Source organism: Parasteatoda tepidariorum, chromosome 6, assembly GCF_982258835.1.
Source record: "Parasteatoda tepidariorum strain Cologne lab strain chromosome 6, Ptep-v5.0, whole genome shotgun sequence".
Taxonomy (NCBI): domain Eukaryota; kingdom Metazoa; phylum Arthropoda; class Arachnida; order Araneae; family Theridiidae; genus Parasteatoda; species Parasteatoda tepidariorum.
Window position 1 is genome coordinate 90336040 of NC_141760.1, and position 15757 is coordinate 90351796.

Here is a 15757-nt window from a genome sequence, read left to right on the forward strand (position 1 = left end):
TCTGTAAACACGTTTATTCAAGTGCTTTTGAATAAAAAATGTTCTTTGTCTACACAAATAAATTAGATAATAATGCGTGCACAAATTAGATGCTCTTCCGACACGTGAGTAGGCCACATACAGCAGTCCGAGGGAGAAGCATAGATTTTTCAAATTTAGTCTACATACTTGCCATAACTATTCTCGTGGTTTGTTGATTGATATGGCAAAGGCGAGACGCACCAGAAACTGCAGAACGCTTAAATTCGAATGGCATATCTGTCGGGATCATTGGGATACGTGGTAACAGAACATCTTCTCTTCTAAATTTACCATTTAGAATTTTAATTTCAAGGATATTGGTCATTGTTCTTTTCACTGAAAACCGTGTACCATTGCAAAGTCTGGTTGGATTGATGTTTCGGAGAAGAATGATAGGTACTCCAGTTTTCAATGTTAATGCGTGTTGTGGCATACATGGTAGATTAAGTGAATTCAGGAATTCAGTTGGGTAGTTGACAACCTCGTTCTGATCTATTACTGCATCGATGAACATATATGTTCCTGTATTACCTGTGGAATTTCTTTTAGAAAGCAATTATTGATGCCATACACATGTAGCAGTTTTTGGCTGCTAATAGCAAGCTCACTGAGCAATTGAAAATTTTTTTAATTTCGCCTGATATTTGGAAAAACGTTGTGAATAAGTTCTTCTGTGGTAGAAATAATTTTACAAAAGTCTGATAGTCTAAAAGTCTATTGCCATCATAACATCATCAATATCTAACAATGGACATCTCTTATTTTTTTACTTTATTTTCAGTCTTAACTTATTAGAAATTCTTACCTGAATTCGAAAATCTGATTATTTTTTCTCCAAAATGTTTGCTTACTTAATTATTAAACATTTAAATTGCATCATTAAACATTTATTAAACATTTAAATTGCAAAAAAGCATCCGTAAGTGATGTAATCAGAAACGATCCCTGATTGGTTATGACGTCACACGTGCTGAATGGAAGCATGCCACCTCCATCCGTTAAGGCTATTTCATTTTCAAAGCTCTTTTAGAATTGATTATATCGAATGAATATCCCTTGTAAAAACTTATATATTAAATAAACATTATTAAAACTAATAGATATTAGTAAAAACTTTGTGAATTAAATTCACGGTTTTGAAAGTGTGTGCAAAGTTGAAGGAAGATTTTAAAACTTAAAATTGTTTATTTATTACTAAAATAGCCGAAGAAATAATTATGCAGCTCCTCACAGTGACTCAGCACTTCTAATTCATTCATAGAAAATATTATTTTACTCCACTTTTTTCAGGCTAAAATAATGCTCCAATTACAACCGAAATACTTAATTAAAATCAGTCGCAGATTGGATAGAAGTAGTATACATTTAGATATAGGGTGGATGATTCTTATAATTCAGTATTGCATTAACAATAGAACAACCAGAGTGGTCCTTCTGATAGCAAATCCACTTCGAGAGGCGCTGAGTCCTAGAATAACTATACCAGCTTACTTGATTTTCCAAACTTTTCACAACTTTTTGACATCTTCAAAACCATTGAAATAAAATTTCATTATATTATATTATGAGCGTATAAAATGACAATTTACCAAGGACCATTTTGAGTCAAAGTGACAGCTATAGAGATTTGAGTGTATTTTTTTTTCCTTTTCGATTTAGCACAATGCTTCTCCTCCATTGCTTATTTCTATTTTTTTAGAGCATGTGCCTAACTAGATCTACCCTGTATGACTTTTTTCAAAGAAAATCCTCCTCCTGCTCTACAATCCTTCATAAATGTCAATTCTTTCTATACAGATTACGCTCACAAGCTGCTTATAAATGACTAACAAGTAAAACCATCTGAGCAAGGATAAATTTATGTTGAAACTCTAATTCAGGGATGGGCAAATTTTTTTGGTCGAGGGCCAAAAATCAAGAAAAAAATGTTTGGGGGGCCAAGTAAAAACTTCAAAATTTAAAAAAAATAAAAAAGCGATTTACAAGTTTTAATTTAAATATTTAGTGAGATGAAGGAAATTGCGATTTCATTATTAAAAGTTCCTTATATTAAGGTTCGAAGTGAGATGTGCTTATTTTAAGGAACAAGGCTAAATGCTTTTCTGTTAGTCTACTTCTGAAATGATTTTTTCTAAGGTTCATAGTTGAAAACTCTTGTTCACATATATAAGATTAAGAAAACATAGCACTGATTTTCTGGGCATGAAATATTAAATTTTGGAAACTAGCTTTTGGTAATGATTTGTAAAACTTCGGCATATTTAGAAACAACTGCTTCAGATGATTGTTAGATTGTCCGCTCTTTGGAGCGCAAAATGCTCAGTGAGTCAAATGTGAAGTACAATTTACCTATATTAGATTCCATAAGTCAGCTCCTCGAAAAAGACAAACGCTAGTTGGAGCCAATCTACGGCCATTCTATAAAGAACTTCTACTTTCAACATTTAACCAATTGAAGCTGTCTGTGCTATTTCCATCAATTTATGTTTTGTAGAACAAAAATAGAGAAAGTAAAAATGTCATCAGTACTTTGTCAAAAAAGGAGAAACAGAAATAATTTTAAACATACCTAGTCGACAAGAAAATGGATGTATATTGTTTATATTTGCCACTAATCAACAAATAAAAATTCTATCCGCGGGCCGGATAAAAGCTTCTGGCGGGCCACAGTTGGCCCGCGGGCCGTAGTTTGCCCATCCCTGCTCTAATTTGTATTTTATATCAGGGAAAACTAATGAAATTCAATAAACAGCTTTTGCTATTAAAAATTATGCACATTAAAAGTTAATTCAGTAAATGAGAAAAAAAGATTATTAAATTTGGATTAAATTTCTGAGTATTTTGAGAGCAGTTTGATATATTTAGGGAAAAGCAAAGGCAGAGTAGTTTGTTGAACAAGCCGTAGTGCTCCTTTGTAGGAAAGAAATGTCCCACTGAAAATCTTTTTACGTCATTGTTTACTCTTAATGGGTTAAAAGGAATTTCAATAGTTGTTACACGCGATAGCTCAGGAGATAGAGCGTTCGCATTCCAATGAGGCGAACCGGGTTCGAATCCCAGTCGATATGAATTCCGCATCCGGTTTGCGCCGACCACAATGCTGACGTGAAATATCCTCAGTAGTAGACGGATCATGTGTTAGAGCATAGGTTCTCAACCTTTTTAACGTTGCCGCCCCCTTAAGGAGCAAAAAATATTTCAACGCCCCCCTTTATAAAATTTCTGTTATTTTAAGCATGGGGACTGAGGGATGTGTGCTGAATTATAAGAGGCAAATTTTTTAAGCATTTTTTTTACGCTTTGAATTTGTTTGGTTTTTTAAAAAAGAATAAATTAACTCGATAATTTTCTCACGGCAGGTAATCGCCGTCTATTTGTTATGATCAAAATAAATACGTTTAATGAAAAAAAAATACAACTAAGAAACCTATGCTTAAAAAGAATAATTTATTCTAAATTAGGTAATTAAAATAACACCCAAAATAATTTTGTCACACTAAAAAGTAGTATCAACGAAACATTCAAGTAACTATGTTAGTGGGATGATTGTACTTAATGGTTCAGAACCAATTCCTTAACGCTCGGTTCAATACTTTTAGTGAGATGAAGATGCCAATACCCACGTTTGCACAATTTCGAGTCGATTTCTTCTTTTTGTGACAAGATCCGTAACAGAACTGAATCCGCATTCGACAAGTTAGGAGGCAGGGAAGGCAATTAAAATTTTTTTAGCGATAGTCTACAGTCCAAGATAGAGACGACTGTTACCTTTAACACTAGATTGTCCATGGAAGTCATTTTGACTGCTTTTTAATTTCAATTAGAAAAACAATGATAACACAATTTCTTAGAATTTTGTGACTTTTTGTACAACATATAATTTTTTTATTGTTAATATTTACAAATAACTTGTTATATAACTGAAAACAATAACGAAAATATTAAATTTAACTCTAAACAAATTTCTTTATACATTAGTTATGCTTTCTTTATTCATTAGTTATTCTATGCAGTCATTTTGACTGCTTTTGAGCAATATAGGTATTTCAATCTTTTTAGTGTTAAGTAAAAATTCTGTGAGACGATCACCATTTCAAAGTTTCATTAGTTAAAAGTTCGACCAATTCCTCGTAAATCTGAACCTCTGTTGTTTCGATACTTACAAAAGGGTTCATAAACCAATTAAGGGACTTCGAGGGAACAAAACATCTTTAAAATGGTCAGAAAAGTCCATGTGCAAAGAGTCAAGGTGTTGACAATATTCTTGTGCATGTGCATCATCAGAGAGAATTTTGCCTGTATGGCTGAATTCATTCCAACCAAAACTCTTCTAAAACAAAATCAGTTTTTTTAGAAAGGCGAAAATAACTTATTTTGTAGGGATCGAATTGAGCTCGTCGCCTTGAAGTTGTAAATTAATGCCATTAAATTTTACAGATAAATCAGCCAAAGTCTTTCTTAAATTCTAGCAATCTCACTCTTAGAGCTACATTTATGTTTTCGAGGAACTCAAGCACAGAGTCGAAAAGATTCCATTGACACAGAAGCTTTTGGAAAGTCAGCGAATCTCGGTGTATATTGCAAGCGATTGAATTCTTCATCGTTTTTCTTACACAGTTGTCTAAATAATCGATCTTAGAGAGCATTACTGCGAATTTTGTTTACAGCAGATACGGCATATTGCAATGATTGATGCAAACAGTCACTGAGATTTTTTCTTACTAAATACTGTCTGTGAATCACGCAGTGAACAGCTAAAATATCTGGTACCTCCCTTTCCAAAAGGGCTATAAACTCACGATGACGACCCACCATTGCAGGAGCCTATCAGTGGCAATGGACATAATATTCGCAAGAGGAATATTTTTCTCTTTAAAATAATCTTTGACAGTACTAAAAATAGATTTACCTTTGATATCTACAATCAAGCTTCCAGCAAAAAGCATATCTTGAATGATTTTCCCTTCCTTTACAAACCGGACCTATGCCTACAGTAAAGCCTGCATTACCTGGCAAGGTAAATTCATCAACTTGAAGGGAAAATTCGTTGGACATCAAAAGTTTGCTTAAAGAAATTTCAACGTCTTCACCCATCTCATCATTTCGTCGCCACACTGAATCTTATAGAATAGTTTTGTGGATTATCTGATCTGATCTTATGAATCTTATGGATAGATAGTTTTTTGGAACATTGGATGATGTAAAACTGTTTCTAAAACTTACTTGACAACCGGCACTATCAACTCTACTCCGATGATTTGAGCTTTCCCAGATTTAGCAATAAATTTTGATATATTATAAGAAGCGATCAAACCATTGTCGCATTTTTGTGATGACGTTACCAGTAACCCTGAGACCGAAGGTGCCTTCAGAAACGTGAAAAAAGACGTTCGTCAAAAATGACAAATCTATATCTAGTTTTTTTGCAAATGCTCTTGCTAACGGTAAGATTTCCTTACCTCATTAGATAAAACTTTATTACAAAGTAGACACATAGGTAATTGAGAGTTCAACAGTAATTGAACAAATCCCAACTTCAAGTACGTGACACTGTATTGATGACACTTCTTTTTGTCAACCGACATTGTTGGTGTCAGCAAAATACAAACGATGAAAGAAAATCAACCATTTCTCAAAATTAATAAATAATTCATGATACTATAAGGAACTAATTCGCGTACGTACCTGGCCAAATAAACTATGAGATCTAATCGAAACTGGGGAAAAAACCGCAAGAAAGCTAACGAAAACCATTATAAGAAACACGGGTCCAATCAAACATTCATACTGAAAGCGCATGTACTGTAATTTCCACCAAATGGCTTAAATGAATCAGAGGCAAAAACTACTGGCTCATGCGCTGAGCTGTGTTGGTTCGGATCGAAGAATAGGTGTCGTGTAAGTTCCTTTTATTGCTGTTTCAAATAGTGTATAGGATAATCTTTATTTATTATATTAATTTAATCTTTTTTTTCTTTATTACAATTTTTTTTTATTAAATTAATCTTTATTTAATAATTTTATTTGTAAGTTTTAAAATTAAATTTGAATGACAAAACATGCTCAACGCCCCCCTTCCGCCCAAAACATACCCAACGCCCCCCTACTGCCCAAAACAAGTTCACCGCCCCTCAGCATAGTCCCACCGCACCCGTTGAGAACCAATGTGTTAGAGTCTCCTTGCCGTCAGGCTAACCGTAGGAAGTTCTCGTGGTCTTCCTTTCCATGTAGCGCAAATGTGGGTTAGCTCCATCAAGAAAGTCCTCTACGAAGGCAAATTTCTCCCAATACTCAATCCAGGAGTTCCCTTGTTTTCTGGATTGGGTTCAAAATTACAAGACTACGGAGTTAACATTAGTAGTCGTAAACCCGTAAAATTGGGTCGACTGTTCAACGGCGGTTATAAATAAAAATAGTTAATACAATATGGCTAAATTATAGAAATATCCCATCAATTAGCTAACCTTCAACTACATTGCACTTTAAAAAAAAAGAAAAAAAAGAAAAAGGAAAAAAAACAAAAACATTTTAGCAGAGGGTTAAAAATCAATTATTATATATCAATGTGAACGATCAGGAAAAAATACCTGAATCTTGAGTACTTAAATATGGAAGTAATAACTAAGTTTATAATCCTAAAAATCTCCCTGAAAGGGTAATATTTTTCAATATGTAAGATTTTTAGCATGGCTGTTTCATGAAATAAGCCGATTATAAATAAACATACAACTAAGCATTATAAGTATAAGCATCAAATAAGCAACGCGAACGATTTTTAGAATATGGCCAAATTTAGTTCCGTCAACTTTAATTTTGAAATAAAAGTTTTTCAATTTTCCTGAATTTTTTTTTATAGCCCGTAACTCTTCACGATTTTTTAAGGTCCTTTATTTCGAGCTTTGTCAACAAAGTAAGATTGCTACCAAAAAAAAAAAAAAAATACTTGCCTGCCCCCCCCTGGCTTTTTGAAACAACAAATAATAAACGCTGTCAATGTTCTTTCTTCCGACGCAAAACAAAAACGACAGTCATGTCTACAACATATTTGGGGAGAATGTTTTGTGGACCGGAAAGTAATGTCGTTTCGGCGCATTAAATATCCGTTTGTCTTAAAATCCAATTCATTCGATTGAGCGAATATACTAACAATTTTAGCTATCAATGGGCCAATACATTGGTCTGTAAACCAGCTGGGAGACGGCTATGTTATCAGTTGGAGATTTTGAACTAATTTTTGTTTAGATTAGTTGGACTAATTTTTGTTATCAAGAATTAAAAATTATGCAATCAATTTAGTTGCTCTTACTCCATTTTTTAAAATAGTCCCAACACAAAGGTATGAGCAATATTGTCTTTTTAGAGCAGGGGTTTCCAACTTAGATGAGGCCGGGGGCCGCAATTAAAAACGCCAGTCAAATGGCGGGCAGCAACTTTATCAAAATTTTCTAGAGGACTCTTTTATGTTTGAAGGAACATTAAATATTACTGTCAGATTTTTATCAAGTTGTACGAAACAAAAGTATTGAATTGCAAATTAAAATAAGAAGTAGATTTTTAAAAATATTTAATTGCATTTTAAAAGATCTTGCTACTATAACTTCAATGTGCACGTATGTATTAAACAATTAATGTGCAACAGATTTCAAATTGTTAAGATATAAAACTTTGAAGTATTTAAAACCCATATAGATTTTTCACGAAAATTGCCCGCAAAGAAATGACAACTAATATATTTTAGTTCGCTGGCCATAAAAAAAGGCTTCGTTGGCTGGATGCGTCCCGCTGGCTGTCAACTGGTAACCACTGTTTTAGAGCATTGAAAATATGAGTATTAATAATTTTGAACATTATATTATTTCGAGTATTAATTTCTCGAATAGAAGGTAATTTTCCAGGTATTATGTTTATAACATAAAACGTTTATAATAAAACAAGTCTCAAGACTAAAAAATGATTTGAAGAAGAATAAATTGTTTTAAGAAAGCAGATGAGAAGTTTTCGGCTTATTTGATGATATTACTATTTTTTGAAAAACCCCAATATTTCAGTCACTTTATTTAAAATTGTATAAGATATTTTTGAAACATATTTTAAGATAGAGCCGGTGATCGAGACAGAGAGCTCGCCTCTCAATGAGGTGACCCCGGTTTAAATCCCAAGAATAGGTGGAAGATGCTAATTCCGCACCCAGCTTGCTCCGACCACAGTGCTGAGGTAAAATATCCTGAGTGGTAGACGGACCACGGGTTAGAGTCCTCATGACGTCAGGCTAACTGTTGGACGTTTTCGTGATTTTTATCTCCATATTGCGAGTCCTCCACGAAAACATATTTCTCCCAATACTTGATACAGCAGTTCCCTTGTCTTATGGATTGGTTTCAAAACTGCAAGACTATAGAGTTGAACATTGGTAGTCGTAACCTCAAAATTGGGTCGGCTGTTCAGCGAAGTTTATAAAATAAAATATTTTAAGATAAACTTCATCAAAAGGGAATATAATACCTAGAAAACAAACTGAGAGTATATGAACTGGATTCCTAGAAGTTCTACGCATAACTTTTATGTGCAAAACCATAAAAAAGTTGTGAATTTTAAAATTCTTTAAAAATATTAATTAAATGCAAGTTTTAAAATCCCAACTACAAGCAAAATAAGCACGTGGTTTCAGATAACTTTAAATAGACATCAGTTAACATTCATGTTGAAATTTGAGCTTGTGAAAATATGTAACCATTAAGGAACTTGCAATAAACTCCTGAACAGAATCGTCTACAGTTTAATTTATAAAAATGGCTAATTGTAAACCAATAAAAAAAATTCATTTTGCATAAATTCATTTTGTCTGTCTTAAATTGACTGATTGAACTTTTTAAACGATTATTAAGATGAAGAGTTAAAATTGCTTCATGTAGTCGATGTTTAAATTTCATTATCCTTCCGCAAATGGTCATGGAATTATTAGAAATTCAAGACAGTGTTACGTCACATTAATTCTGCTCTTGAAGAACAGAATTAAAAATTAATTAAATTAATAAATTTAATAATTTTTCTAGCTCTGAAGATTATATTTTTTCGAAAAAACCCTCGAAGCATCATACATCTTAAATCATATTTATGAAAAAACAAACTCGCTTTAGTTTCAACAACATTGTGGAACAGAAAATAACTTTAATCATGTATTGTTTGTTTACAATTTTGCTTGTTTGCTAGTAGAAAATATGTTCTAAAACCATTTTCTAAAAGGTAAATAAATCTAAATCATCCTTTCCCATTTTAATCATACTTAAGTCTGATTTTTTCATTTTTCCATTGTACTTCTGTTATAGATCTTATTCTGTTATTGATTACTAAAATAAAGATAAATTCAAAACTCACAATCAACATTTAAAATCCCATTAATAATGTGATAAACATATCTCTTTGTTTTTTAGATAGCTTTTCTTACTAAAAACAGATCAAATACGATGAAATAAATTTGGCAGATTAAGAAAACAATTTCGGTTTTGATATGTATTTAACGTATTTTAATGATAACATAAACGTGAATTAGAATGTTTTTCTTAAACAAGTATTGACATGTTTAAAATCCTGACAATTCAATAGGATATGATGAATCGATATATAATCTAAGTCAGACAGTTGAACATAATTATACATTATATTATATCAATATAGATTTATCTAGCTTTATTTCAAATCATTAAATAATCGATCAAAGTCATATTACTATATTACGCAATTTTAAATGACAATAAAATTAAAGGCAAAAAAAAGAGCCTTCTGATTTTATACAAAAGACTTTATTTATCAAAAAGAGAGATCTTACTCAATCTTTGCTTTTTAACTTAAATTGTAAGTAGCTACCGAATACTGATATTAAATATATAAGGTATTGTCAAATTTCAGCACATTATAATAAGTTGCTTCTAATAAAATATCAAATCATATGCATGCAAATCTTTGGCACTTGGTATATCTGGTTCTTAGAAAATATTATTTATAAATTTTTGAGTCATGCAATGTTATCATAATTTTGTTAATTTGTCCTGGCTGGCTGAAATAATCTCAAGTATTCTCCATTCAGTCTGGTTTTTTTAGTTGCATTATAATAACTTTATATGCTTATAGGCTAATTAGAAAATGCACAGAGTGAATTTGCTTACAGGCTAATTGTAAACTAATTGAAATAAATTAAGACGGATTGAACAGTAGATGGATATTCTTCATTTAGCCTTATGGTATGTGGGTTCATTTTTATTTTATAACAGTTGTTGAACAGCCGGCCCAATTTTTGCGTTTATGACTTCTAATGTTCAACTCCGTAGCCTTGTAATTTTGAACCCAATCCTGAAGACGAGGGAACTCTTGGATCTAGTATTGGGAGAAATTTCGCCTTCGTGGAGGGCTTTTTGACGGAACTAACCAGCTTTTGCGCAACATGGAGAGGAGGACCACGAGAACCTCCCAAGGTTAGCCTGACGGCAAAAGGACTCTAACCCGTGATTCGTCTACCACTGAGGATAAATCACGTCAGCACTGTGGTCGGTGCAAGCCAGATGCGGATTCGTATCGACCAGCCACTGGGGGGATTCGAACCCTGTTCACCTCCTTGGAAGACGAACGCTCTATCCCCTGAGCCATCACGGCTCTTTGTGGGTTCATTGCAAAAAGTCTAAAAACTGCTGCATTGATTATAAAATCAGCTTGTCAATTGATTAGAAAGCCTGTTAATTGGAACGGTCTGCCCGGCTGACTCGAAGCATTTCCAATTAGACACTCGTATTGCAAAATGATGATGATTGTAGTTTGCAAAGTACCAGATTTTTCAATTAGACTACAAGATATATAATAAGATAAAACTTTTGATATACATATTTTTTAAAATAACTGCAAACAACTTTAGATAACTAGATGTTACTTTTCATGGCCATAAAATTTATTGTTTTATCTTTCTACGATAAATTGATTCAAAATTTAATCATAATATTGAGAAAAGTAGCTGAAACCTTAATCGTGTAAGGTATTAAATCAAACCATATTTTTGTTTTAGTTAAATAATTGTAACGTGTGATCAAGGTCAAAAAAAAGATTTATTCACAAGACGTTTGGTTCATTTTGGTACAGGATGGATGAAACTATACCATAATATCGTGAGAAGTTGCTGAAACCTCAATAAGATGTTAATTAGCATAATTTTCTTTTCGCTAAAAAGTGCTTACTCGCACCAAAATGAAATTCAGACTGGTCTTTTACTGAAGTTTCAGAAAATTTAAATGATAATGACGCTCAAAAAGTTTAATAAAATTTCTCAGTGATTTCTGTGCTTTTCAGAGATCTGTTGATTATAAGATACTTACTGCACAGGCAATAATTTACTTCCATTGAAATTATCAAATTGAAAGTCCATAACAATTTTTTTCATTAATGCGATCCCTCTTTGAATAACTGTAAATAACTTAAGACATCCAGAATATACATTGCTCAACAGCAAAATTTATAGGTTTTTCAGAAAGAGTAATTATATATTTTCTGGCTAATGACTATATTATTAATGTTTGTGTTGTTAAACTAGTGGGCTGCTACGCAATATTATTTCGTTCACAGAGATTTATGTTCTAATTCAGTTGCAGCAATATGTTTTTCTTTACGGAAGTTCACTGACACATTATTTCAATAGCAAACGCGTCGAAGAATAGATTTATATGCAGTTACAGTTACTGTCTTCATTAATTAACGTAAAAATGATTTGTAACTTCGATGACAACTTAATCGTTAAGATGGGTGGTTAGATCTTGAGCAGTTTGCCATCTTAGGGGGCGTTTCATTCGAAAGATTTTGTAAGAGTGGAATAAATTGGAAGTGTGTTGCTCTAACATTTGAAATATATTGAAAAATAATTTCAAAATTGGAAGATTCTATAGGGTGGTCGTGTTGCCAAAAGTAAATGCGTAGCTGTATTTAGGTTTTTTATCGAAAAGATGCAGTAATATTTGGTTTTTAAGTTTGGGCAAATTTCGAACATTGAGTACGTTTTGAGTAAATTTCAGCATTTATTGTTATAAAATAATTTGCTTCTGAAAAAAGTGTCGATAGTGGAAAACGATTAACATGACACATGTAACTTGAAAAAATGATTTAAATGAAGTACGTCGTAATATACACGTAAAACGATTTATATGAAATACGTGATATAAACTAAAAATGATTTGCATGATACAGTGGAAAACGATTAATATGACACATGTAACTTGAAAAAATGATTTAAATGAAGTACGTCGTAATATACACGTAAAACGATTTATATGAAATGCGTGATATAAACTACAGTGGAAAACGATTAACATGACACATGTAACTTGAAAAAAATGATTTAAATGAAGTGTCGTAATATACACGTAAAACGATTTGCATGAAATACATGATATAAACGAAAAACGATTTACATGATACAGTGGAAAACGATTAATATGACACATGCAACTTGAAAAAATGATTTAAATGAAGTACGTCGTAATATACATGTAAAACGATTTACATGAAATACGTGATTTACACGAAAAACGATTTGCATGATACAATTGCATACTTGCAACTCAAGAAGAAATGAAGTGATTGTGCCTAACTATGTGATTTAAATCAGATTTAATTGAATACCTGTAAGCGGCGTTACGGGTGTGTCTCCATCTCGATTAGCTTCTGAATCGACAAATACCATGATTTACCAAAGATGACGTCACTTGCAGACATCCTATTAACAATAAATGACTTGACGATTTCGGAAATTATGTCATTTATAAAATCGTTTATTTAAACAAAGAATAAGTTACGTTCTTTTTCTATGAGTTATGTTTTTTGAGAAAGTGTTAGTAACATGAATAAATGCTTTAAATAAAAAATGAATATCTTGACACGATTAACATAAAATATTTTACCATGAAAAAAAAAAAGATTTTCATCAGGAAAAGATTATAAAGATTTTTACCAAGAAAAGATTTTTCGATCTTATATGTCCTCTATAGCGACTGTGAATTTATTGTGTTGGATAATTTTCTTTACTTTTTTCGTATAGTTTCACTTTGACATAAAAAAAAAAAAAACATTTATCTGCTAAGATAATAGCGCCAAATAAAACATAAAACTTTGATATCAAACAAAACCATTTTTTATAACTCTCGTTACGCTGATTTGGAATTGCTGACTTCAATGACCAATCAAGTTATTCGACCCCCCCCCCCACCTCGAAAAACTGTTTATGCTGTTTTTCATGTAACGTATATTTTTTCTTTTAGCAGCGAATATTTATGTTAATGATGATGAAGTATGCATGCCTATGGTGATATATATATATATATATATATATATATATATATATATATATATATATATATATATATATATATATATATATATATATATATATATATATATATGAGAAAAGAGATAAAATGAGGAAAATTTTAAAAAAATAATGCATCTTATTTACTACGCACAAGCTGCAATTACATAGAACTCATAAAATAAGTTATAAATTAGAGAAACTATGAAAAAAGATAAAAATATCTTTAAAAGAGAAGAAGGAAAAAAATATTATTAAAAAATAATATTTTTAAAAAATATTACAAAATTTATAAAAAAAAAGAAAAAAAATTATTATAGTGCTTCTTATACTATAATGTATTGATATATTTTGCTTCGGTTATATTAATACAATATTAGAAAGACTCATAGTTTGCGGATATAATCATGTGATTTGATGACGAAATTGTATATATATACATGTCATTTATCAATTTAGTTGGCTTATAATTTTCCCTTAATTTAAAATAGTCGGTACTTTGATGAAATGTTCAGTAATTTTACGCTTAGCTGATGTATTAAAAATGATCAATAAAAAGTAACAAAAGCAAATTTTTTTAAAAATTCTTAAATTATGTCGCCTTTACAATATTTTTTATTTTATTTTGTATGAAAAGTAACAACAGCATATTTCTAAAAGTAAAGATGCTTGTTTTATTTTCTAAATTCTAGAAAAATATTTGTCTGAAAACATTATGCCAGCATCTTTTAGTTAACAGAATATGATATACTATTAAATAAAAACAAACTAGATGTGAATGGATAAAATTTTCCTTAATTTCCTCTGATTCGCTCAACAATGTAATTGTCACTTTCCAGAAGAAATACAACTCATAATCAACCATTCTTCTACGATTTTGTGCGAGTTGGAAACCACGGCAGACGAACACGATTCTTGCAATGGTCGAACAAAACCTTGAATTTAAGTTATCGTCTGCAAATATCTAGAAAGATGTATGTTTTTCATATTTTCTTCATACACGTTTATATCTCTATTATATACTTCCACTGTCACGAAAATGACGGGGGAATAAGATTCGAAATCAAAAGACCCATAGATATCGCATCTGTTCTTTCTAGTGTTGAAAAATGACTGCCTCTTTGTTTTTGTTCTTCTTTTTACTCCAAACTTTTCTGTTATTCGTTTGGCAGTTGAGTTAGCGATTGTATCAAGCTTCTTTTTTTTCTTTTAAATTCGGCCAATATAACATAGCAGTTGGCAACACTTGCACGCTCCATTACGAAAATGATAACATTTGAATTTATGGAATAATTTGAGGTAACAAAAAAATGGTAACATATTCATAAGATAATCATAAAATTAACTTATTTATGGTTTTTTTCCCTCTGGAAAACGGAAATTGAGATTTTGTTTTTGATAAAAACACTGTCATTTAAATCTTCACTAGCAGCAATACATTTTTCATATAAGAGCACATTTTAGAACATTTATATGCAAATTACTTCAGGTTACATGGGTTTATTTTTGTATCCTCTTCATATTTTAATTTTTTTAACTATTTGAGATTTGGATGCCTCAAGTTTCTCTGATAATTTTCTTTTCGCTGATAACTGCATATGACTTAAGTTATTTGTAGCTATCTTAAAAAAAATGTATATCTTATCTTTTTATGTTAATAAATTGAATCAATTTTACTGAGGTAAATGTTCAAAGCTCTTTTGTTCATCTCTTGCGAAGAAAAAATGGAATCTTTATTATAAATACTTGTATTACAGTTAAAATATTTTACTAATTTAGATACGAAAGTGCTTAAAGAAACGATTAAAATCAAAATCGATAGCTAAAATATATATATATATATATATATATATATATATATATATATATATATATATATAAATTCTACTTTAAAGCATACTTTTTTCTCATTTTGTAATTTTGAATCTTTAAAGTTTCCCCTTTATCATTTTTAAGAAAACGAAATTTTTTTTTTATTTAGTGATTTTAAAAGGTTAAAGTTTTGCCTTTATCACTTTTAACATAAGTAAAAACACTCAAGATAGTGATGTTATTAAACTGGAGTATGTATTTGTTGTAAGGTAATGCGAAGTGTAGTTTTACTTTATTATTTGCAAATATAAAACAGACTCTTCATAATAAATACTTCCATTAAAATAAGATAATTTCTTTTATGATAATTTAAATTTAGGCTTTGCTGATTTGTTTCAAACTAACTATGCAAATGCATAAAATTTTGCAAATGCTATTTTCAAGAATAATAGTAATGTTATATAATATAAGTATAAAAAATATTTAATCAGGAAAAAGTTTTTTAAAGGTGATTTATTTTGCCTTTCACAAGCATAAGATGGACTTTTTATCACACTTACATTAAAGTTAAATTTAAAGTAAAAATGC

At 30.9% G+C, this 15757-nt stretch overlaps 2 protein-coding genes across 5 annotated transcripts in view; both read right to left on the reverse strand.

Moving 5' to 3' along the window:
• The window catches only part of LOC107443662 (metabotropic glutamate receptor 2), a 74496-nt gene that overhangs the window by 21460 nt on the left and 37279 nt on the right, over window positions 1-15757 (reverse strand). The window lies entirely within an intron of this gene.
• Window positions 161-5115, reverse strand: LOC147808203 (uncharacterized). Its single transcript, XM_087166930.1, has 2 exons — window positions 5031-5115; window positions 161-552 (listed from the first exon to the last, which is right to left on the reverse strand). Exons 1-2 carry the CDS (start codon window positions 5113-5115, stop codon window positions 161-163), a joined length of 477 nt encoding a protein of 158 aa, XP_087023056.1.